The sequence below is a fragment of the Mchenga conophoros genome, linkage group LG7 (assembly GCF_057382185.1).
Source record: "Mchenga conophoros isolate Kocher_MC1m ecotype Shallow Benthic linkage group LG7, M_conophoros_male_GT1.1, whole genome shotgun sequence".
Taxonomy (NCBI): Eukaryota; Metazoa; Chordata; class Actinopteri; order Cichliformes; family Cichlidae; genus Mchenga; species Mchenga conophoros.
In genome coordinates, this window is record NC_140532.1 from 45397937 (window position 1) to 45421758 (window position 23822).

General features: G+C 39.5%; 1 protein-coding gene across 3 annotated transcripts in view; it reads left to right on the forward strand.

The window, feature by feature from the left end:
* Window positions 1–23345, forward strand: part of uhrf2 (ubiquitin like with PHD and ring finger domains 2) — a 45764-nt gene extending 22419 nt beyond the window's left edge. Inside the window, exons 1-14 of one of the 3 annotated variants that reach the window (XM_085279642.1) lie at window positions 559–1054; window positions 6931–7149; window positions 7317–7426; window positions 8820–9006; window positions 11023–11146; window positions 16847–16954; window positions 17073–17177; window positions 17276–17382; window positions 17635–17797; window positions 18104–18241; window positions 18349–18586; window positions 18822–18973; window positions 19245–19343; window positions 20186–23345. In XM_085279642.1, the coding sequence (XP_085135768.1) occupies window positions 645–1054; window positions 6931–7149; window positions 7317–7426; window positions 8820–9006; window positions 11023–11146; window positions 16847–16954; window positions 17073–17177; window positions 17276–17382; window positions 17635–17797; window positions 18104–18241; window positions 18349–18586; window positions 18822–18973; window positions 19245–19343; window positions 20186–20332 (2307 nt within the window). In that variant the 5' untranslated portion in view covers window positions 559–644 and the 3' untranslated portion in view covers window positions 20333–23345. Of the gene's footprint in view, window positions 1–558; window positions 1055–6930; window positions 7150–7316; window positions 7427–8819; window positions 9007–11022; window positions 11147–16846; window positions 16955–17072; window positions 17178–17275; window positions 17383–17634; window positions 17798–18103; window positions 18242–18348; window positions 18587–18821; window positions 18974–19244; window positions 19344–20185 lie in introns of those variants that run through there. The other 2 variants (XM_085279643.1, XM_085279641.1) reach the window with 2 other exon arrangements.
* Window positions 23346–23822: the final 477 nt, after the last annotated feature.

The window sequence follows — 23822 nt, forward strand, 5'->3', positions numbered from 1 at the left end:
GAAATATATATATAATAAATATAAAACTGTTGTATTCGACTTAAGCGTTTTTTGTGTTCAGTCGTCCATTTTGAGGATTTTAAATGAACATTTAAACACAACCCTAAAGAAAATATTTGATTAAGTTAATTTTAAATACTTTGTAAAGACTACTTTGCAGACAATGACCGTCTAAAATTCAAAGACGTCCATATTAAGTTAAATAATTAATCCAAGTATACAGCGAATAAAGCACTGATTACCTTAGCTTTCAAACTGTAAGGTGCACTTAAAATCTTTTAATTTTCTCAAAATCGACAGTGCGCCTTATGTATCAATTCTGGTTGTGCTTACTGATCTCGAACCGATTTCATGTGGTACACGGCGCTCAAAAATTTGTCAAAATGTTTTTGCGCGACTTTGGTAAGCTACGAACCCGCGCCGCTTGATGGATTGTTGGAGCATTACGGCTACCGTAGCCATAATGCCGTTCAGGAGCCTCGCGGAGTAACACGTACTGTGATTCAACATAAAGGTGTGTGGACCCCAAAATGGCACGTGTTAAGAGATATGCTTACGAAGCGAGTTTAAAACTCAAGGCTATCAGTCGCGCAATTCAACTTGGGAATAGAGCAGCTTCAAGAGAATTCCGAATTAATGAATCAATGGTACGGAAATGGAGGAAGCAAGAAGATGAACTGCGCCAAGTAGAGGAGACCAGACAGAGTTTCCGAGGGAACAAAGAGAGATGGCCACAATTAGAGGACACGATTGAACAGTGGGTTATTGAACAGAGAACAGCAGGTAGACACGTCTCTACAGCCTCTATTCGACAAAAGGCAACAGCAATAGCACGAGACATGAAGCTCGACGACTTTCAAGGAGGTCCTTCTTGGTGCTTCCGTTTTATGAAAAGGCGTAATTTCTCCATCTCCACAAATACTACTATCTCGCAGCAACTGCCAGAGGATCACGACGAACAGCGGGTCATTTCTCGCGTCTGCTGCAAGAATAAGATCACTGAAAAGAAGATCCAGAAGAATTTGGATTCGCGGAAGAGGAATGAACGGGAAAAGTGAGTGCATTGTTCTGTATTTTATGTGTTACAACTTTTGAGAGTTATTGTGAATGGGTTGAATAAAGTTTGACTTATCTATTTTGTTTCGCTTAATGCCCCTTCTAATCCGGTGCGCTTTATGTATAAAAATATACCCGTTCATTGAAAAATACAGAACGTATTAACTGGCCACTTCATTAGTACACATGTTCAGGGCAAATCTGGCAGCAAATTAGTGAATGTAGGTATGATCAAGGCAAATTGCTTGAGATCAAAATAAACATACACTGGGACTATGTGCACGTTAGCATATGCTACTTCCGGTGCGGGAACTCCTGTGGGGAGCTTTGTTTCCGGTGTCCTATTCGCGCCTTGTTTACGGTCCAAAACAAGTTAAGCAAATGAATGAATCAAGCAGCGATTTACATTTCTATAGATGTCTTGGGCATTTACCCAATATATCTGTAAATGATGTTCATCGACTTTTCGATATTTTTCCCCCGCCTCAGAGCAAAGGAGAAAAGGGATTCAAATGTTATAGTTCTCAGTATCTGTAAACAGTGGTCCCTCGTTTATCGCGGGTGTTATGTTCTAAAAATAACCAGCGATAGGTGAAATCAAGTAGCCAATTTTATTTTTTGACGGTGCAAAAGTTTCGTGGACATCATGGACATACAGTACTGCTCGTCAGAGTCACACTGCTAGCATCGATGCAGCGATTCCGTACTGTACAGGAGAGACGTCAGGGAGGAGATCGTCTGCAGCGATCAGGACGCAGGACACAATGTGACGTAAAAATAAGCATGCAAACTTGCACTACAAAATCCGCGAAAAAGCGAGGTGAAAGGTGAACCGCGTTATAGCGAGGGACCACTGTAATTTTGAAGGTAAGTCACAACATACCCTTCGTAAATACTAATGTATAGAAACCCTTATCAGCAATCATTAATTTTTTCTGTGGCTTTTTCCAGAGGTGGGACCAAGTCATTGTTTTGCAAGTCTCAAGTAAGTCTCAAGTCTTTATCCTCAAGTCTCAAGTCAAGTCCCAAGTAATGTCAGGCAAGTCAGAGTCGAGTCTCAAGTCACTGGTGTAAAAGTCCGAGTCAAGTCACAAGTCTGAAACTTTGAATTTCAAGTCCTTTCGAATCTTTAAAAAAAATATGAAAAAAGCATGTTGCAGTTATGCTAAATGTAAATATTAGACCATGTAATTTTAAAATCTGTTTTTCTCAACACGTGACAAAATAGTGAACTTAGAAAATATACACAAATTGTGAAATTGCACCTCTTTAAAATGCAGCTCAATTAAACCTATCTCCAAGAATAGTTTTCACCGACAGTTCTGAGATAAGCTGCATGTTATTCTTGGATGCGGTTGTAGGACCGGCTTTAAAATCGCATGACAAAAATATCATACACATTAAAAAAAACTGTATCACCAACGTAGCCTGGAAAACATTTGCTAGTTAGATGAAGTCAGGTATCTCATCGTAGCATATTTATATGCATATTTATAATTATACGGTTCTTGGAGTGAGTGCATACACTCATGAAGTTTAGTAACTTCAGGTCACTGCAACAAGCCCAGGTACAGTTTACCGCCGGATGGGTGCAGGACCTTGAAATGTACCGTGTAGAACGAAAGACCATCGTACCTATCATAAGTTTACCAGTCTCACAAATCGTCTTCATAAATACACATTCCTTAACCGTTTATTAATAGGACCTTTGAGCTCAACGGTAATTAATTAGTAGTGGAAATAATTTCTGGTACGCGTTACAGAAATGTAGCAGTGACAACAATATTGTATGCTGTAATCGTACTGGGCAATTAGTGATACAAAAAACCTGTTTTATCCTGTGATTAAAAGTATATGTTTTTGTCAATGTACCATAATAACAGAAGCGAAACGCAATATTGTGTCAGGACAATTCACTATTTATGCATAATAAATAAAGGAGCATAGTGCAACAATTTCTGTTCAGCGCCAGACTTGCTTGTAACCTATATCACCAATTATGTTATGAAAATGACGTATTAACTACTAAAAAACACTGACCTTCGTGTAAATGCTTGGAGCAGACTAACCTGTGAGCTGGAGTGTTCTGGGACGTTATATTTGATCTTTGAATGGCTGCAATCCAGGCCACCCGTCGCCTCTTTGTTACTTCGGAAACATGGCTCGAACAATTTCTCTTCAATGACGTAATCCGATAACAACCGATCTCTTTACCTGTCGGCTTCCCGTGGCTGTCATGCGACCGGCTATTGCAGTTAATAATACAACAGCTTCTTGACATTTTTGTGTTTCTTTTTATCGCTGTGTGACTGATTTCAATTGAAAGCCTGCTTGCGCTAGTACCTCTTGCCACGAGTTCCCAGAATCCTTTGCGGTTTACCCCTGAATGACGTCACATTTTCAATCTCTATATAATATGCATGTTAAATTTTATATTTGGGGTAAAATATCAAGTCTTTTCAAGTAAACCGGTTCAAGTCCAATTCAAGTCCCAGGTCATTGGTGTAAAAGTCCAAGTCAAGTCACAAGTCTTAGAACATTTTTTCAAGTCAAGTCTAAAGTCATAAAATTAATGACTCGAGTCTGACTCGAGTCCAAGTCATGTGACTCGAGTCCACACCTCTGGCTTTTTCTCACGGTTTGTTAACATGCTGTGCGGGTCTGCACTTGACTAGCTGATATCGAGATAACGGGAAACATCTAGTTTGACTATTCTTCACCTGTAGTTTGAATGCTGAACATTTGCCTGTTTAAATCATAAGACCAGTTACTATACAGAGATGTGCTTCTGAATGTGGACAATGTGTCTTCTGCATGCAGTAATGCAGTTCTGCTTGTGTTGAGTGATGAAAAAAACTGATCAATCTAAACTCTTTAAACGTCAAAATTGATCATTAGATTTTTTTTATGACACAACAGTGGTGAGTGTTTCCACCTTCTGCTCTTCTGCTCTCGGTCTGATTGACCGCAAAGTAAAGCTACCGGAAATGTACAACCCCACATCCGGTCTCAAACCAGGAAGTTAGCATTTTCTCGTGCATGAGGTCTATTAGCTCAAGAGTAGTGTTTAGAGAGCTTCATGGAATGGTTTCAGTGGCTGAGCACTTGCGTTACCTTACATCCCCAAATGAGATGCAGTGGTTTAAAGTGTGCCGCCACTGGACTGCTGATTTGTCACTCTCTAGAGTGATGTATCACACTTCTCCAGCTGGCTAGCTGATGGACAGATTTGGTTTGGTAGTTGCCAGGTGAACGGTACTTGTCTGACTGCATTTCAGACAAGTGTAGTTTGGTGGAGGGGGAATATGGTGTAGGTTTCTTCTTCAAGAGTTGGCGTTTGAAGCAGGAACTCTCAATGTTTCAGCATACCGAGCAATTTTGGACAATTTCATTCTCCCAACTTTGTGGCAAGAGTTTGGGAATGGTGTCTTCCTGTTCCAACATGACTGCATACCAGTTTACAAACCAAGGTCCAAAATACATGGATGAGTAAGTTTTGTGTGGAAGAACTTGACTGGCCTGCACAGGGTCCTGAACTCAACGCGATAGAAGACCTTTGGGATGAATTAGAGCGGAGATTACGAGCCAGGCCTTCCCGCCCAACATCATTGTCTGACCTCACAATTGCGCTTCTGGAAGAATGGTCAAAAATCCCCATAAACACACTCCTACACCTTTGTACCAACTTGGATTGGTTGTGGTTGAGGCACCACAGCCTACAGGAGTATCAATGCTGACCATCCCTTTATGACCACAGTATATCCGTCATCCTCCACCAATATAGCGCGCCATGTCATAAAATTCACATCATTTTAAACTGGTTTATTGATCATGACCATGAGTTTACAGTTGAAGTTGGCTGCATAAAATATTGCAGGGAAGTCAACCATCACGGTCCTGACGGACATGGGCATTCAAGGCAAGCTCAGTGGCAAGTTCTTAAAGCTCTGACTAGCACTGCAGAACAGGCTAGTCGTTGACTTTGAATCAACATTAGAGACACTATTTTAACTCTAAAGTAAAAGCGGTAACTGCAGCAATAAGGTAAATTAAGGGAGGTAATGCAGAGGGACACACACCCGAGATGGCAGATGTTGCTGGTAACACTTAGCTCCACATTCATACCATGAATGTGGCTAACAAATCTGCAGCATCTGTGTGACGCTATCATGTCAATACGGACCAAAATCTCTGAGGAATGTTTCCAGCCGCTTGTTGAAACTGTGCCATGAAGAATTAAAACAGTTCTGAAGGCAAAAGCAGTTCTAATCCAGCACAACTGAGATTTATCTAATGAAGTGGCTGATGAGAGTATGTCAAAGGGTAAAATCTGCAAAGTGCTTTGAGTGGTGAGTAGCAAAAGAAAAGTGCTATATAAATGCCAGTCTATTCCATCTCATGAATCAGTGTGTGCTTGTGTCTATTCCAAAAATGTGGTCCTGGAAACTTCTCGTACCTGGAACTAACACAAAGACGGGTTTAAGAATTTTGGTAGATGTTTATCACCTTGTGAGGTAGCTGGATTCTCCTCAGAATCGTGATAATGAGCAAACCTTTTTTGCCAAATTTCCAGCTTTGCGCTTGTAGCCCAACCACAGTTGGCTTGAAAAGGTCAGTGTCTTGCGAGGATCTATTGGACGTGTTTAAGATGCGACAAAGTGTTTATATTGCTTGGTAAAATAAATGTAGTTTAATAAAGTATTCTGATTCTGATTGATTCTGTTTTATTTAGCCTAATCCTGCCATAACTATGAATTTTGCTTTTGTCTGCTGTTGCTGACTGTAGCAAAAGGTGGAGTGCTTCCCAGAAACTGTGCTGTGTTGATAGATGACTAAAGCTCAGTCCAACCACACTAGTTTTCTTGTTTTGTTAAGTGTATGACTTGGTTAAATGAGCCCAGAGAATATAATAAAGCTGCTGTAGAGAGTAATGGACATTTTCTTTTCTGAAAACAACACGTCAAGTGGAGGTCTTCTGAAAATATCTGAAAAGTATAATGTGTAATTTGTCAGTCACACATGAGCTCTTGGAAATAAAACAGTCCAGTTGTTAAGTGGTAAGAGGTTATTCCAATTGCAGTTCCAAGGTTGCTGAATTGAATTGATTTTCTGTGCAGATGTGCCACGAGATCATGGTGGTAAGAATCTATTATGATCCTTCTCTCAAATCACCAGTCAGAAAGATGTTGTGGGCAAATGTCTCCTATAGAAATGCTTCTCTGAAAAGCTACAATATATGAATAGATTTGATTTTAAATTAGTAGACCTGTGGTGTCACAAGGACATCATAAATTACAAAAACTGCACAATTTGTGACTACTGTATTTTCTCCCTGGACACAAAGACGGTTAAATTCACATGTAAAGAAAAAAGTAGAATTAAGATTTTCTGCAACAAAAAAGAATGTGAATTGTGCAGTATTATCTGTATTTGACTTTCAGTATTCGGAGGTTCATGTAGACTTGAGATCTGCGCGTTCTTTCATAGGAATAGTTTTATTTGTTATCAGTGGAGCAGTCTGTGACTTAACCCATTGTGCTTTGAAATACTTGGAGTGCTTGTCCATCAGCTTGTACCAAAAACATGGCTGCATATTCCATCTTTTCTTTCCTCTGGGGATTCTACGTTTTTCTCAAAGGTACATCACAACTGTGATTATTTTAAGTTTAAGATTTCAAGTGAAGACCTTTTCTGTTTGTATAGAGAAGTTTCCCATTTTAATTTAACCTATGGGTTTATATTGTAGTTGTACGTTAACTGCTCACTTCACAAGCACTATATTCAGTATTTGTAGTAGCTTACATACAGCATTGAGACAAATTGGGTTATATAACTGTTACAAAGATTCCATGCTCTTAATCTGTCTCTCCTCAGCTACCCAGAGAATGGTGTGGTGGAAATGCGACCGGTGGATGTGCGACCACGTGCCAGGACACTGCTGCGGTGGGACCAGCTTGAGGTGGGCATGCATGTGATGGTCAACTACAACATGGAGACACCAGATGAAAGGGGCTTCTGGTTCGACGCAGAGATTGTGTCCCTCAAGCAAACCTCCCGCACTAATAAAGAGCTCAGAGTCAATATCCTCCTCGGGTGAGCATCTTCCTTCAAGATTTCAGGGTGATGCTTTCAGGTGTGAAGGCATTAGTGCTAGTTTTATTTTCTTTATCAGAATATCAGTTTGGAAAATCTTGTGTTTTTTCTCTCTCTCTCTCTTTTTTTTTTTTTTTTCCTTTCCATGTCACATGCTCTCCATTTAGGGGTCCTGGAGATGTGATTGGGGATTGTAAAATTCACTTTCTGGATGAAATCTACCAAGTGGAGAAACCAGGAGCTCGTGCACTATCGGCTGCAGACGGACAGTTTAAACGTATGAACGAGCTCAATCCTGAGCACTGAAAATAATACCAAACTTGCCGTTAATAGTTTGCGCACCAGTATTCAGAAGGCATACATTTGTTCCCAAAGTTAACAAATTAAAAAAAGCTGAGGAATTAGTTAGAAAAAAGAAGAAATAAAAACATTTTCTATAGTGGGTCTTTATTCTTAGTCAACATGTTTTGTTTTTTTTTCCTCACAACATGAAAAATGTTTGTAGAGCCACTGTATCACCAACAGTTATTAGTGTCAGTCAGAAGAAAAAAAGGAAGACTGATGTTAAATTATTGTTATTTTGCTAAAAAGCCTGAAAACCAACCAAGTTGTCAGCCACTTTTTTTTGAGTTTAGATGTGCTGTTGCTAGTTTCCTCAGGTCTAGAGATTGCCTAGCAACCACCAGTCACCATGGAAGAGTATCCCCCAACTGGTTGCAAGTGGTTGTTAGGTGAAATCGGTCACAAAGAAGATTACAGTATGTCAATGAAAACATCTTTGCCATCGCTTTGATTGCCAGCAGTTTGCCACGGTTGCCTGTAATTTGTCTGGAATGCGCCAACTTGTCTGCAGACATTTGCCAACTACTCTGTAAGCAGTAGTGAAACTTTGAAGAGTGCAACACAGCTCAAAGTAAAAGTTGTGCCTTTTAGAACTCGGTTTCAGTGGTAATGAGCCATTTTTTACCTTGAACGGGAACATTCTGTGTTCCTGGTTTGTTGCACTTTTTTTTCAGGTTTCACGCACAGTGGTCAGTTAGCAAGTGTTTGCAGACAGCCTCTGTGCAGAAGCCTCTTTGTGACCGATTTCACCCACCGACAGTTAGTAAACTCTTACCAGCCAGCCAAGGAATACATACATATTTTTCGACCAGAGGTTGCCAGGTGGTTGCTGACTGTGTGATTGATGCCCAACTCGTCTTATAACAGTGCAGCCCATCCTTCTTGTTTTCAGTCTGCTTCAATAGCACAGTTGGCATAAAAAAACGTCCCAGAAAACAAATTCTCGTTTGGGAAATGAGCAGATATCAAGCTGAAACACTAATAGCTGTTATTCAAAATAAATGAATGTATTATTGATTTGAACATGTGACAAATACACATTATAGATAGGTTACTTGAACAAAATGAAGTCTGACAACTTAAGACTGAAGAGTAAATTATGTCTGTGTGTGGATTGACCTAGCATTTGTAATATTAAATAAAAACAGTTGGGAATAAGTTGCCCTAATAACCATAATGCAGAAAATCATGTGTCTCATGCTTAACATGTCCCCTTGCAGTGCTCCTACAAAACCTACGCCTGCCAATCCTTTGTCGTTATGTAGTGCAGGAATACCATGATATTATCATTCTGTTCATACATGTGTTTGCATTTATGAATGCTGCAGGAAAGAGTGGTCCGGAGTGTAAGCACTGCAAGGCCGACCCTGACGCAGAGTGCCGTTTCTGCTCCTGCTGCGTGTGCGGGGGGAAGCAGGACGCTCACATGCAGCTGCTGTGTGATGAGTGCAACATGGCGTTCCACATCTACTGCCTCAACCCACCGCTGGCCACCATCCCAGATGACGAGGACTGGTGAGAGAGAGCGCCACTCGACATTTTGCTGCGAGATTTTGAGCCTCGCAGTCATTTAACCAGGAAAAAAGGCTGATGAGTGCTGTTTAAATGTGGGCTGAAATGTATTAGTGTAGTAATTAAGCGGTGATTGAGGGTAAAATCAATATATAGTAATGAAACCATGCGCTCACAGGTGGGAGTTAATCTAATCTTTGAAAGACTTTCTGCCAAACAGATCTCCACGCCTTCTTGGCATCATTTTCTAAAACGGCGCAAAGCTTCATTATCTTGCGTTCTGGGTTCTGTCTGTTTCTGAGAGATTATTGGAAAAACAGTTCAGGTACTGATTGTATCTGGTGCGGAGAGAAGATAATACTAATGGCTTTGAAAATAAACATTTTTAATTTTTTGTCAGTGTGGGAATTTAGAAAAAAGCTTAAGAAAGATTAAATCATGGAAATTCTTAATAATTAAGGTTTACAAAGAGCTCTGGTAAGGCATGCTTTGAGAACAGCTCGGCCTGCTTTTCTGTTGTTCTTTGTATAAGTAAACGACAATAAAACAAGACCCCTTCATCTATCGTTTTTAACTTTTTGATGCATTTTCGTAACGTCCACAAAAATTTCATTCTTTTACGTTATGTTTCCTAAACCTAAAAAAAACTTGTAGCTCAGGGATGTCAAACGCATTTTACATTATGGGCCACATACAGTTCACTTGGATGTTTGTAGGTCAGATCAGTGATTAGATCAGATCCCTGAGATACCACAATATAAGAAAGAAAAGTGCAATTTCAACAATATATCTGTTTTTATACATGATAAAGAAATGCTGCTTTAGTTAATGAAAGAAATGTCAGTACGACTCTTGTGCTTAAATTTTAAGAAATAAAATATGTAAATAATTTTATAACTGGAAAAAGATCTGGTAACCATTGCTTATTGACCGTCCTGTAGTTATGAAACATGAACTTTGTGTTAAATAACAGAAAATGTCCCCTTTTTTGTGTGTGTGGACCCATTGTTTAAAAACACAACAAAACAAAAAAATCAGAATTTTTTTCATTATTAGCACCTTTTTTTTTTTTTTAAAATTTTACATGACTGTCAAATTCTGTTCATATAATTCAGGGCTCTCTCTCTCATTTTAGATCCCGGGGAGCATAAAGGCTAATTTGATCTTAAATTGGCTGGGCCACTAAATCTATGGGATTAAAGTCCTAAAAAAAACCCACCCCAATATTGTTGCTTTTTCTTTTAGTGTAAAACTGTTCAAGGAAATTTTGTTCGCATATCACGAACTACTTATGTCTGTTTTTTTTCTTCTCTACATTACAAAGCAGTGCTGCTGTTGTAAATCAAAGAAACCCATTAGTACTGCTTCTTGGGCTCACACTTTGAGAAATTAAGTGCTGGCAGCTCATTATCCAGACATTTTCTTATAATTAGAAAACAGAAATTATGTTGTTTTTATTTTTTCTGTAGGAGGAAGACATACTAACAGTACATTAAAAAAAAACACCTTGTTTTAAGTCAGATAATCAGCCAATAGTAGCTATTTGTGGATATATTGGTATTAATATTTACAGCAGCTGATCAATTATAATTTTATAAGTAAAGAAGAGGCGGGACAGATATTCTTTAACTGTGTTGTAAGTGTTGATGATGCATACTTTCCTCATCAGAGGGCACAGTTTCCATGTTGGCAACACTTGTTGAAGCTGATCAAAGCAGAGTTGGGCAGAACGTGAATGTGTAAGCCACGCATATATCATAAAATAATATCAATGACAAATGTTATGAAAATCTAATTAAGTTTTGCGTGTCTGAAAGACAAAAATATCGGCGGATATATCACAATTTTAAAATCCCCAAATATTGGTGTTGCTATCAGTCTTAAAAATCCCATATATGTTAAGTTGTAACATTGTTGCTGCAGTTTTTTGATTTTACAAAGCCAGAGTAGAGGCATTTGTAGGCTGGCCTAAAATTTTAGGAAGCACTGACGGAAATTGTTTCCTTCTTATTTTGCCAGGTACTGTCCAACCTGTAAGAATGACACCAGTGAGGTTGTCAAGGCAGGCGAGAAGCTTAAAGCCAGCAAGAAGAAAGCCAAAATGCCTTCTGCAACCACCGAGAGTCAAAGAGACTGGGGAAAGGTGAGACCCAAGGGCACCCTAAAGCACACATACAGCAAAGGTGGACTGACAGCTGCTCTGTAAGAATGAAAGTGAATTTCAATAGAAAGCTGGAGGGAAGAGTTCATATTGTCCTGAAGAAGCAAAGGCCATGTAGACAAATACAAATAAAACAATAACAAAGCAGGGGGTTTTTTTCTCGAAGGGCTTTTCTCTGTTTTATTATCAAAACACTAAAAAGTGCTTCACTCCATCATATTGGCTATGAGAGACAGAAGAGGCGTTTTACATCTCAAAACCTGAATAACCAGATCACTGAAGGAACTAACTGTAGAGGCTAAGCCTACGCTTGAAGCCACTGAGGTGGTCGTTAACGGGGGTGACGCGATGTCACTGGTATGCATGAATTAAGTTCACAGTCCAATAAATCCAGCAGTATGTATCTTGTCCTTTTTGGTCTTTATTCTGTATCGACTTAGCATAACAGCGCAACGATCACAAACTGTTTGCCTTCTCAATGACACACCTGACGCCGATTACGTGCGTCTACCTTAAATACCTTTATATTACATAATCAAAACAGAAAAAGGTGACCTCTAGTGACCACATAAGGTATTAACCCAAGAATGGCTCCTACACTAACGGTGAACATTTATGCTTCCAGTGTAGTACATTTTATAATGGAAACAGTATATTTACATAGAAATGTTCATAATGTTTTAACATGACTTACTTTACTTTAATGTTTGTTTCCTTACAGTTCATTTCTGTTGTGAGTTTGATAGTTTGTTTAGTCTTTGAAGTCTGAAAAAAAATTAGTTTTAGTTTAGTAGCTTCGGTGTTAGCTTAAATTTTTTATTCATTATTATAATAGCTGTGATCTTTGTCATAAGTGAGATAGAAGAAATTAACAAAGCAAAACACTTTAGACACTCTGAGTTTCTGTAAGCATGTGCATGAAAGTCTCACCAGACAGGCCATGAGGTCTGCAGCGCTCCAGACTAAAATTAAATATATTTACAGTATAGTTTTATGTTGTTTTACGTAGTTTTGTGCAGTAGCTTTCACGTTTTTAAGGTGAAGGTTTTATTTTTGTTTTAGTGAGACACAATTGTTTTTTTTCTTCACACCGTTTCAGTTTACTCAATGACCTTACGACAAACTGCTATAAGAAGAAAGCTAAGGCCATGCAAGCAAACATCGTTGTATTTCATTCACTTAATCCAAGCTGCCTTTTCTTCAGTTTACTTTTTACATGTTTGCTGTCAGTTATTGTCTGTTGTGTATGTTGCATTATGTTTGATCAGAGACAAAGTAGCTTGTTTCAAATTAAGTTTTCACGTAACAGACATACTCCATTTATAAGGTTTTATTGAACGTCTCATACATGTGGCTCCATAGTGTTGTGGTTAACACAATCACCTTACACACCAAAGATTCCTGGTTTGAGACACACACATAGCCTCAGTGGGGCTCACAAGCTAGCTTACACAGTGCTGTTCCTACGCCCGGATAAATGGGAGCATTTCATCGGGAAGAACATCCGGTGTAAAACCTGTGCTAAATCAAACATGCAGATCCATCTGCTGGGGGAGACCCCTTGGGATAAAAGGGAGCAGCCAAAAGTAGCCTTTTAATAAGCAGTAGATATAATGTATTATAAGTTAAGCATTTATTAAGCTTTATGCCGCCATCCCAAAGTGACTTTATAAATTCAGTCTTTCAGTCACAATATACTGATTTTGTCTCTAATATTGAATTTAAAATTTATTGTCATGTCAAAAACAGGCAGATGATAATACTGTAAATGGCCAAGCGGTCTAAACAGACATGATTGGTTTCACTTGAAAGTTTATCACAGCTTTTTCACTATTAGCAACAACTACACTGCAGCGTGGTTACACACTTTACAGCTGAGAAAATAAAGGTTACTGCTGCTAAAGGCATTAATTTTTATGCTACTGTGGTTACTCCTCTCGTACACCAAAAGACTCGCATTCCACACCAAACCCGCTGAGTTGGGGTGAGTCACTGATGCAACAATAGTCACACTCTTCAAAGATGGGGACCGGGTCTGCCACCACTCACGGACGGTCAGCTACCGTCTTCAAAGCAACTTCGGTGCAAAGCAGCAATGAAACGACAATAACATGGTGTCAGGCAATTTTGAATGGGGTTAAATTGCACGCAATCTGTTTGTGGTAATGTGATTAGTAACTGAGAGAAACTGGTGAAAATTTCAAGTCTGTTACTGTCAACATACACAGAACTGTGCATTAAGCAGAAATTCACATTCATTATTTACAATCTGAGACTCTCTCAGACTGTGTGTTGGCTAGGGCTGAACGATTATGGAAAATAATCTAATTGCGATTTTTTGCCCCAATATTGCGATTGCGATGCGATATGCGATTATTTTTTAAGGTCTTTGTCTTCTGTATTATTAAACAAAGACAAGCAATACATCATATAGTATGGCCAATACTATATTACATTAATTTTAAACTGTTCTTTCCTGGAAGACAGACCTCTGTTATGATGACATGAGGTGATGCATGAATTGATGACTGACATTTTTATTTAACTTCTTCAATCACAACAGTATATTTGAACATACACAATAGTTTATTTTTAGCTTACAAACATCTGAGCATAAAGTGCTGACAAGGAACCCTGGTGTAAACATTAAAATGAAAGTCAGTACAATGTGCAGATTGCAGAAATATACATAAACAAAATCAGTGGCTTTACCACACTCAGTTTTTCGACATCTGTGAACTACTAGACAGTCATTCAATTAAAAAATAATATTAAATAAATAAAACTAATAAATAAAAAATACACACATCTTACTGATCTCTGCAGTCAGTAACATTACACATAAAGTTCAAACATAATAGCAATTGTATAAACACACACACAAACACGCCTTTAAAGTTTAAAGGCGTGAAATTGGACGGTCTAGTTCTGATTAGCGTCACCGCTGTCTCGGTGGAGTTTAATAAACTCGGCCGTCTGCTTCTTGCTATCTAAAATATAACCAGACACTGGTGTAAATTCTCGACTGTCTCATACTTCTGTTTAATAAGTTTTCTGTTTGACGTTTAGTCAGCTGTGTGAAAACCAAGGAGGAACCCACCCGGGGGATTAATAGTTTTATTTTATCTAATCTAATAACTTTAATCTCAGCCAAACCGATTTACTCACGAACAAACAAAACACTGAAAAAAGCCCAACAATAACATTTTTAGGTTGTCTAAGTGACTTATATATTACGTTTAACCCGAGCAGCGAAACTCCGCGGTGATCTGAAAATGATGTGCCGGGAGTTGTGCCGTTCTCGGCCGCATCAGTAACCCTCGAGCTCCCGGCTAGCTGTCGAGCTGGTGGGTAGCAGACGCCTCTGAAAACGTCGAAGCACTTTTGCAAATATGGGATATCTTGATAAACCGAGCAGATATTTGATGTTTACACAACTACTTTCTCGCCTGAAAATATGTTAAAAGTTTATTTTGTGACCCAGAAAGATTAGTATGAGTAATTTTAAAACTTAGTAGCGGCCGCCATTGCTGGAAACTGGAGTTTGGCTGGGCCGCGCTATGAATTCTGGGATATGGTAGTAATTTGGACAGCCTTCGGCGCGTCGCTGTGACGTAATCGGTCTACAAATGCGGCCTCAGGAGGATGCAGCCCATGAATTTGGACATGTCCAGAGTATAATCGCAGCCTTTGCGGTTAGAAAATTGCACTTGATCATGTCGCGATATTATCGCAAATGCGATATATCGTTCAGCCCTAGTGTTGGCAGTCTGTCTTTGTGTAGAAATGACAATTACTTGTAAACCTTCGCAGATCTGTGTGAGAGTGATTTTAGTCAATCCAACAGAATAGAAATTCAATCCAATCACAGAGCAGTCACTGACTTTTTAGTAGTGGCAAGGAGGTCTTATTTCTACTCTGGTGTGACGGAGCACAGGTGCAGATACGCTGTGGTTACCTTACAGACGGTGAACTGTTGAACGTTTAATCCTCAATCCTAATCAACGATCTGTTTGTTTTTTGCCGCTGCTCCTCCACACTCTGTGATTTACCGGCGCTCTGAGCTAACGCTAGCTGTTGTTTGGCTGGTCTGATGAGTCACTGCAGTTTGGTGCACTGCATATATCAGCGACATTTGTTCATGTTTTTGTCTTTTTTTTAAATATTTGCCTATTAGTCAGTTGTTATTAGTCAATTATTAGTATTTTTGGATGCCTTAATGTCCTGGTTTATAATGCCACTTTGTCAAAGGTGTTGATTCACAAAACACTTCAATAAATAAAGTGAAGGATCTTTTTTTTTTTTTTTTTTTACAATATGGCCAATTGAGTTGTGTATATAGTCAACTTGCACATTAGTATATATGCACAAATTTGGCTTCATAGTCAGAAAATAATAATCTGCTTTACTATATTTTTGCTTTTTTTTTTTTTAGTGCAGTAAATTTGTATATGCAACCAGAACTACATATATAATATCTAAAATATATTAATTTATCATATGTCAGCTAAAACTAGCATTTTGATTAAAAGGTTTGCACATTCTGGTGCATTAACCATTACAGAAACATTAAAAAGAAATTTTTTTTGGTAATTACCAGTAGGCCTACTGTTAAATTTAAGGCAGCTGTGGCACAAACCTTACACTATGTGAAGGTCTAATAAATTTGTTAAGTGCTGTGGATATATAAATATGTATGAGTAGAATATGTAATTATATATTCTGAGCAGCGTTTGGTAGCTGCGGCTCAAGTGAAAGACAAAAAGTTAGCAGTGATGCTCTGTGCTATAGATTTATTTTCCAAATCACACCGCTTTGCTTCACAATTTAATCTAAAACAACAGAAAAAAATGGCACCATTGTGTAAATGAGAGGTAAAAAAAAAAAGTGAATGAAGTGTCAGACATCATTTTCTCATCACAGGCTAGACGATCGCCTATTGATGTGTTATTGATTATGAAGGGTTTTGATTATTATAATGAGTGTGAACTTGCTCCATTCACTTTTTCAAGGCGTTAGAAGGTCGCATTTAAACTTCCTACTTGGCAAAGCAACAACTGCATCCTTGTATCTGCTGAAACAGAAAATGAGACAGGGAGACTTCTCCCGCTCACTTAGTTGCTTATTTAATTTGAATCTGATCTAAGCATGCTGTTAAATATTTTCCTCAAAATCCCTTCAGATTCTTCTCATGGCCTGTTTCCATCCTGGCCTTGCTGTCTCTCTGACGCTCTGCTCCGCGGTGTGTGTAATGTGAACAATGCCATTAAGCATGACTTAGCCACTTTCCTGGAACTGCCAGTGGAAAATAACTCCTTTCTTTACCAGAATGCTCCCTTTCTCGGTGGACTAATTGAAAACAGCCTGGCTTGTGTGTTTGGGCACATTTATGCGCCCTGAGTCATGCAGCATTTATACTTGACTTTTCTTATTAACACGATTTTAGAACCCTTAAAATAAAACGCTTTTCCTCGCAAAAGCTGTCTTGCATTCTGACTTTCAAGAACCATATATGCCACCTAAATGGGATGCTGATCGCTGTTAAAATATAACTGCTGATTAAGCTACTGTACATTTGATATTTGCATGACCGCTGTGCTAAACGAATGCAATATAAAGGCATTTGTGCTCATTTTGGTATTTTTTTGTGCACATCTTTGTTCTTTCTTCATATAATTGCAGGGTATGGCCTGTGTGGGGCGTACTAAAGAATGCACTATTGTTCCTTCAAACCACTATGGACCCATTCCTGGTGTTCCTGTTGGTACCACTTGGAAGTTTAGAGTTCAGGTTAGCTGGCGTTATTGTTTTTTTAACATTGCATGATAATCAGATATATTTTGAACATTTAAAGAAAAATCATGCCTCACTCTGCACTTCTGTTTCTCCTTCCGTGTATCCCCCTCAGGTGAGCGAGGCAGGGGTTCACAGGCCACATGTCGGCGGCATCCACGGGCGCAGTAACGATGGCTCCTATTCGCTGGTGCTGGCTGGAGGCTTTGAAGATGAAGTGGTGGGTCCTATAATGTTTCTCTCCCCGTGCTAGTTTATTGTGAATCTTGCACGTTTGCCTGCTGTTCGTGATGTTATGGTCACTGTGATCTGTGGTAGGACCGGGGAGACGAGTTCACCTACACGGGCAGCGGGGGTCGTGACCTCTCAGGAAACAAACGGATCGGAGAGCACTCTTTTGACCAGACGCTGACTCACATGAACAGGTGGGGCACTTGGTTGTTTCTGATGTCCATGCTTCTTAATATGAAAGCTGCCTCGCTTCAGGTTTATTTGCTTTAATCTCTTGATTTAAATAACAACATGAAGTGTAGCCTTCACATTCATTGTCTCGATTTTTAATTAGTAAATAAATCCTTATTTCTGTACTGAAATAAGGATTTCTCAACCATTAAGCCATCATTTCTTGTAATTCTCACATGTAATAAAGATAATTCTGTTTTGCCCGACCCCTTCAGGGCACTGGCCTTAAACTGCGATGCACCTCTGAATGACAAAGACGGAGCAGAGTCCAGGAACTGGCGAGCAGGAAAACCTGTACGAGTGGTCCGCAGCTCCAAAGGTCGCCGCATTAGCAAGTATGCTCCCGAAGAAGGAAACCGCTACGATGGCATTTACAAGGTATCGCCAAATCTTGTCCACCAGAAATACATCTGCTTACTGCAAGCAGCACTGCATAAAATAGTGTCGATATAGAGTGCAGGTTGTGTACAAACTTACAGAATGATTGAAGTTTTAAAAGCTGCCTTTCAAGCTATATGGGATCCTATTACAGCCGTGTTTCTATAACTAACACTGCGCTTCTAAATCTTCATCTTCTTCTGTCTTAGAAACCGTTTGTCACCAGTCTTAAGTCAGAGCTGCTTCAAAACTTCAGTTCACTTTTTTTTTTGAATGAAATTTGCTGTGGTTGATGGCGGCTCGTAGGTGGTAAAGTACTGGCCAGAGATCGGGAAGTGCGGTTACTTGGTGTGGAGGTACCTGCTGAGACGAGATGATCAGGAGCCAGCGCCTTGGACCCCTGAAGGTGTGGAGAGGATCAAGAAACTGGGCCTTGCTGTTCAGGTTAGATATGTGTCTTAAATCAGGCACGTGTGCCTTTGTTGGTGCACTTCATTTCTACTTTTCAAAATTAGGTTCAATCTTCTTTGTCTCTCCTTGTGCGTCTGCAGTACCCCCCAGGCTACTTGGCGGCCATGGCCAACAAATCAAAGAAGGAGGCTTGTGCTCGACCCGGTCGGGGCGGCCGCAGTAAGCACTATCCCGGGAGGGGGCGGCCACGGAGGCAACGCAAGATTAAGGAGAAAGAGGAGAGCGATGACAAGGAGGAGGAGGACGAGCATCCAGTGGCCAATGTGGAAGAGGAGTCTCCACAAAGTAATGGAGTGCAGAAGACAACAAGAGATAGTGGTGGGTGCTTTTAGAAGCTCAAAGCAGGTCAGACAAGGTATTGTGAGACGAGGACAGGTGAGACCAGTGTGATCACTGAAACAGTTTTGAAGATGGGAAATGAATATTTAAAAGCACAAACTCCACTAGGATATTTTTTTTACCTAGCCATACACCACTGTAAATATATATATATATTTTTTTAGTCTCCGAGGATAGATCCTTCTGTTTCTGAAGTCTTAGTTTGTTTTCTCAGCAGAGTCAAAACCGGTGGAAGAGCCTCCTTCTAAACGGGTGAAGATAGAGGAAACCTTCCAGCTGTCAGAGCAGCAGCAGCAGTTGATCCAAGAGGACACAGCCAACAAGAAACTCTGGGATGAAGCCATGGAGCACCTTAAAGAGGGACCGGTATAAAATTTAGTATACCACAATACACATCTCTGGTTTATGTTTATAAAAATGTTAAGTATCTCACAGCAACTCGCTCCATGTGCTCTAAATAATAAATCTTCTCGATGTAAGAAGATTTACTGACTGAGATTTACAGCCTGTCTGTTGCTGTTGATTTATAAGTAAAGCAGGTTTAAAAGGCAGCAACATCGCCATAATTCAAAATTGCTACAACTTTAGTGTGTTTGTTTCTTTCCCACCTTCATTCCTTTGATGTTTCTTTTTGAAGAATTTCCTTCGCAAGATGGAGCAGATCTTCATGTGTGTGTGCTGCCAGGAGTTGGCCTTCCAGCCCATCACCACTGTCTGCTCACACAATGTTTGCAAGGTATAGGATTTGTTTTCTAACTATTATGTGGACATGCTGCGGTTATTGTTTGTTGATTATTATTTCATTTTGACTTTTTGTTTCACTAGGTTTCCACATTAGGTGTGCTTGTTTCAGTTTAGCTTTTTATTGTTTGAAATGTTTAGTTTGTTTAAGTCTCAGTGTTTTAATCTTTTTAAGTATTATGCCAGAGGGAATGATTTTAGCAAGTACGTCAGTACAAGTATAAACATGTTGATCAAAGCTTCATCGGACTTCAAGTATTAAACAAATACTTAAAATAAGAAAATGTTACCTGTATTTTATATTGTATATTTTAGTTTTTTGTCCACATTCACAAAATCACATATTACTTTTAATATTTTTCAAGAATCTAGTTTATTACTTTATTATTTTTGTTAAAAAATTGTTTGGTTTTTTTTCACATTTTGTTTCAGTTTTTTGTTTGTGATGCCCATTATATGGTGTTTTAGGGTGTGTGAAAGCAAAAAAAAAAAAGTTAGTTTTAGCCTGTTGTTAGGTGGTTGCCAGGCAACTTGACAGCATAATATGTCACGCACAATTGAAGTCTTGCGAATATAAATTAGATTTTATTTTTGAGAAATAAAAATGTTTGATGCAGTGTTATAGGTGCATAATTTTAAAAAACAGTTTATTTAAGCCTGTTGCTCTGTGGTTGCTTGGCAACATGATCACATCAGAATATATGATGAGGATGAGAACCTTCAGGGGCTCAGGTGTACATGTGTACCAAGTTTGCTTAGTCAGCTCCTGATTGTGTAGGGGGAGAACAAACACACAGTCTTCATGTATTACAGTAACGTTCACCCTTCTCTTCACAGACCTGTCTCCAACGGTCGTTTCGGGCAAAGGTGTACACCTGCCCCGCCTGCCGCCACGACTTGGGCAAGGACTACGTTATGACCCAAAACAAGACGCTTCAGATGCTGCTCGACCAGTTCTTTCCCGGCTACAGCAAGGGCCGATGAGGTCGAAATCACGTTTATAAGTAGGATACACGCACATAAGCACCCATTCTGTGCACCCTCGTATACTGTCAAGTACCTAGAGCTCCACTTTAAAATGCATTGCACACTCATAATGTACTTACCCACGGGCTAATGTATATTGCATATACAGCCATTTATGTATACAATCATTCATACACAAACAACCTCAGTAGGGACTGACCTCATCTGTTGAACTTGGACTGTCTCCATCAGCATCACCAGCCTGAAAAATCAACCGAGGACATTTTTTAAAACTTCCTGCCACACGAACGCACACGAAAACCAATGCACAAAAAAAAAAAAAAAGAGTCCCCAAACTCACGCTCACACTAGCCATCTCAACAGTTTTTCCCTTTCCACCGTGTTGTCCACCGGTTCAATTAATTGCGTTATGCCGTCAGAGTGCAAATTCTCCCCCGGCAACATCACAAGCGCAGCAGTTAAGAGTTTAGTTTCCTGCCACCCTGTTTGCATTTTGTGTACCATGCATGCAGCTTTACACCAAAGCACTGAGCCAATCGGAGCCGTTTCTGAGCTGGCTAATAAAAAGTGGCCGGTGCTAGGAGGCGGCGGAGGTGAGTAGGTCGTTTGACTGAGAGGGTGCCCACAGAGTTGATCTGTTGTTAACGTGCATTTATAATGAAGCACACTATGTCTTATTCCCATGAAGCACTTTATTACCGACATGTGGAGCAGGCTTGTTTTGTAGGTTAATCAGGAGCAAGTGCTAACATCCTGCTCCTCATGTCACTTGGAATAATGCCATTGCTTTGCCTTGAGCTAACGGGAATAGCAGATGTCTCACCAGGGGTAACTTTCCTTGTATTGGCAGGGAACACAAATTGGCAACTGCATCCAGTTTGTTTAGAGTGCTGGAAAATTTATGGTTCCAACAAAGCTGCAAATTTTACATACTGATGAGACGCACCAGTGAGTCCCCTCTTTACGTTTTACGTCGAGTCAGAAAAGCCATTTGCTTTAATAAAGACACAAGGCCACAGGGCCGATTATGGGCAAAGATTGCAGGAGTCTGCTTCTAAAAAGTAACCTCGGCTGGTGATTTGTGCCTGAACACGAGATAGAACAAACACACTGTTGAAACTTCTTCAGAAGCACCAAAAAGTCCAGCAGTGTCAGAAATGTGTTAAACGTCACACACGGAGGATTATAAATATAGTTCTGGTTCACGGTTGTACTTATTAAGTCAGATGACATCGACAAAACTGTCCTGGTATGTCAGGTCCATATGTTCTGGTGTTTTTCAACGAATGCTTTGATGTTACAGGAATAAAAGACTAAAGAGTTTTTAGATGCACTTCTGTTTCAGTGACTGGTGTCCCTGCACTCAAGAAGGCCTTCACATAAAGCTGGCTGGTCTTTATTGTTCATCTGCTGCTGTTCTACCTGTTAGTTAATGGTCGGTGGAGAGCTCTGGAGGTGTCCAGCATGATGTTATTCTCCTCTATTTTGGAAAACTACTTTTTTAAAATGCTTTTTTTAAATAAAAAAAAAAAAGTTTTTTTTTTTTTTTAATATATATTTAGCGACCCATCCCTGATGTTAAACTAGACTACTAAAAGCACTTGGAGTGCACTGCATAAATCATTAGCTTCTTTGAGTTTGAGACACTATAACAATACCTAGTCCAGGATACTACTGACACTCAAAAATATTCTTACTTATAAGTTGTTTGGGTTTTTTTCTTTCTTTCAATGTTTGACCATAAATCACATTAATCCCCAATTGTTATTGAACTTCTTGTTCTTTATTTGTATGTTTGGCTGCATAGTAACACGTGGTAACAGTCCTGTCATCACCTGTTGGACCCAAAAACAGCACATCCTCACCCCCATGTTCACTTACCTTGTGTTATTTTTTTCTGCTGTTGCCTTTCATCAGATATTTTGTTGACATTGAATTCAGAAGCCTCTGTGCCCTCTGACAGTATCATACTTTAAAAAGGTGTTGCTTTAATTGTGAGCGCAGGAGGCAGATTCGCACCTCTTTCCAGTGCTGATATGGTACTTTAAAATGTCCAGGGTTGGCAGGTCTGATAGCAGCTTTAACAAACGCCTCACGGAGAGCAGCAGCGGCGCAGTCTCGGACAGAGGTCACCTGGAGCGCTGACGTTCGGTTCGTGCATCCGAGTCGGCTTTGTGGGAAAAATGTAGCCCTTAAGGTGCAAAGGCCTTCGAGGCACAGACGTGTTTTGCGTAAAGCTGAGACGAGGGCAGCCTCAGCTTTTTTCTTTTTTTAAAACTCTGCTGACATTCAGATCAGAGGTGAACGCTGTCTTCTTGTCTGACCCCTCCCCCTCGAACCCCCCCTTCATTGGCAGGCTGTTTGTATGTGGTGATGTCCTTGTTTCTGCTCAATCATTCAGGATTTTCTTTTTTTGTTGGGTTTTTTTTTTGTTTATTTTTTTCTCTTTTTTATTAACATGCAAGTACAGATGCTACTATGGTCTTTAAAGCTAACTGTGATGTGCATTACTTCCACTGTTGCTTAATATTGTTCAGATTTATTTCTTCTTGCATTGACTGGCAAGCTGATACCCCTCCTTTCTTTCTCTGCCGTGACCTTTGCTTCCTCCTCCTCTCACTCCACTGTCTCCTGCCCTCCGTGAACCTACAGTACTAACAACTTTTAGACGTCTTGTGGACGCTTGGCTTCAGTGCTGTGTTTTTTTTTTTTTGTTTCGTTTCTTTATTGCACTCTGTTGAAGAGAAAAAAAGTTTAAGAAGTCACATTTGATTTTCCTAGAATGCTTACTATTATCTGTGTCTGCACACCTTTTTTTTTTTTTTTTTTTACTCAGCCATTTTAGTTGCTTCTGTTTTAATCATTAGTCATTTTTTTTATGTTGGCGACTTCAAACATTTGCAGCAAACGCCAGTCTGAGGAGTTTTATTGCTTCATATTGTGATCTGAAATTTTATACATGTCATGATATTACTTGATATGTACCTATTAAATATTTGGATTCAAGAAAGCAATGCTTTGTAATAGTATTTTTTTTTTTTTTTTGTATTAACGAGGTAGGATAAACACAGTGTAAACTTCATCCTATTCTTCTTCAAGCTCTGCTTTTTACTGCTTATAATGTATTTTGTTATTATAGTTAGATTTATATATTCAAAATAAAACAGTCAGTAAATCCATCTGACTGTTTTGCAGGTCAAACAAATATCCAATCAGTCTCCTTGTTGAGGTCAGAGGAAAATGGCCAGATTGCTTTGAGCTGAAGGCTCGAAGCTCAACAGTAACTCAAATAATTAGTCATTACAACCAAGGTAAGGAGACCAGCATCTCTGAATGCATGTCAAACCTTGAAGCAGATGAGCTACAGCAGCAGAAAAGTCACAGCAGGTGCCGTTCCTGTCAGGTAAGAACAGGAAACTGAGGGTACAGTTCACACATGCTCACCAAAATTGGAAAAATGTTGCAGGTCTGATGATTTTCTATCTCT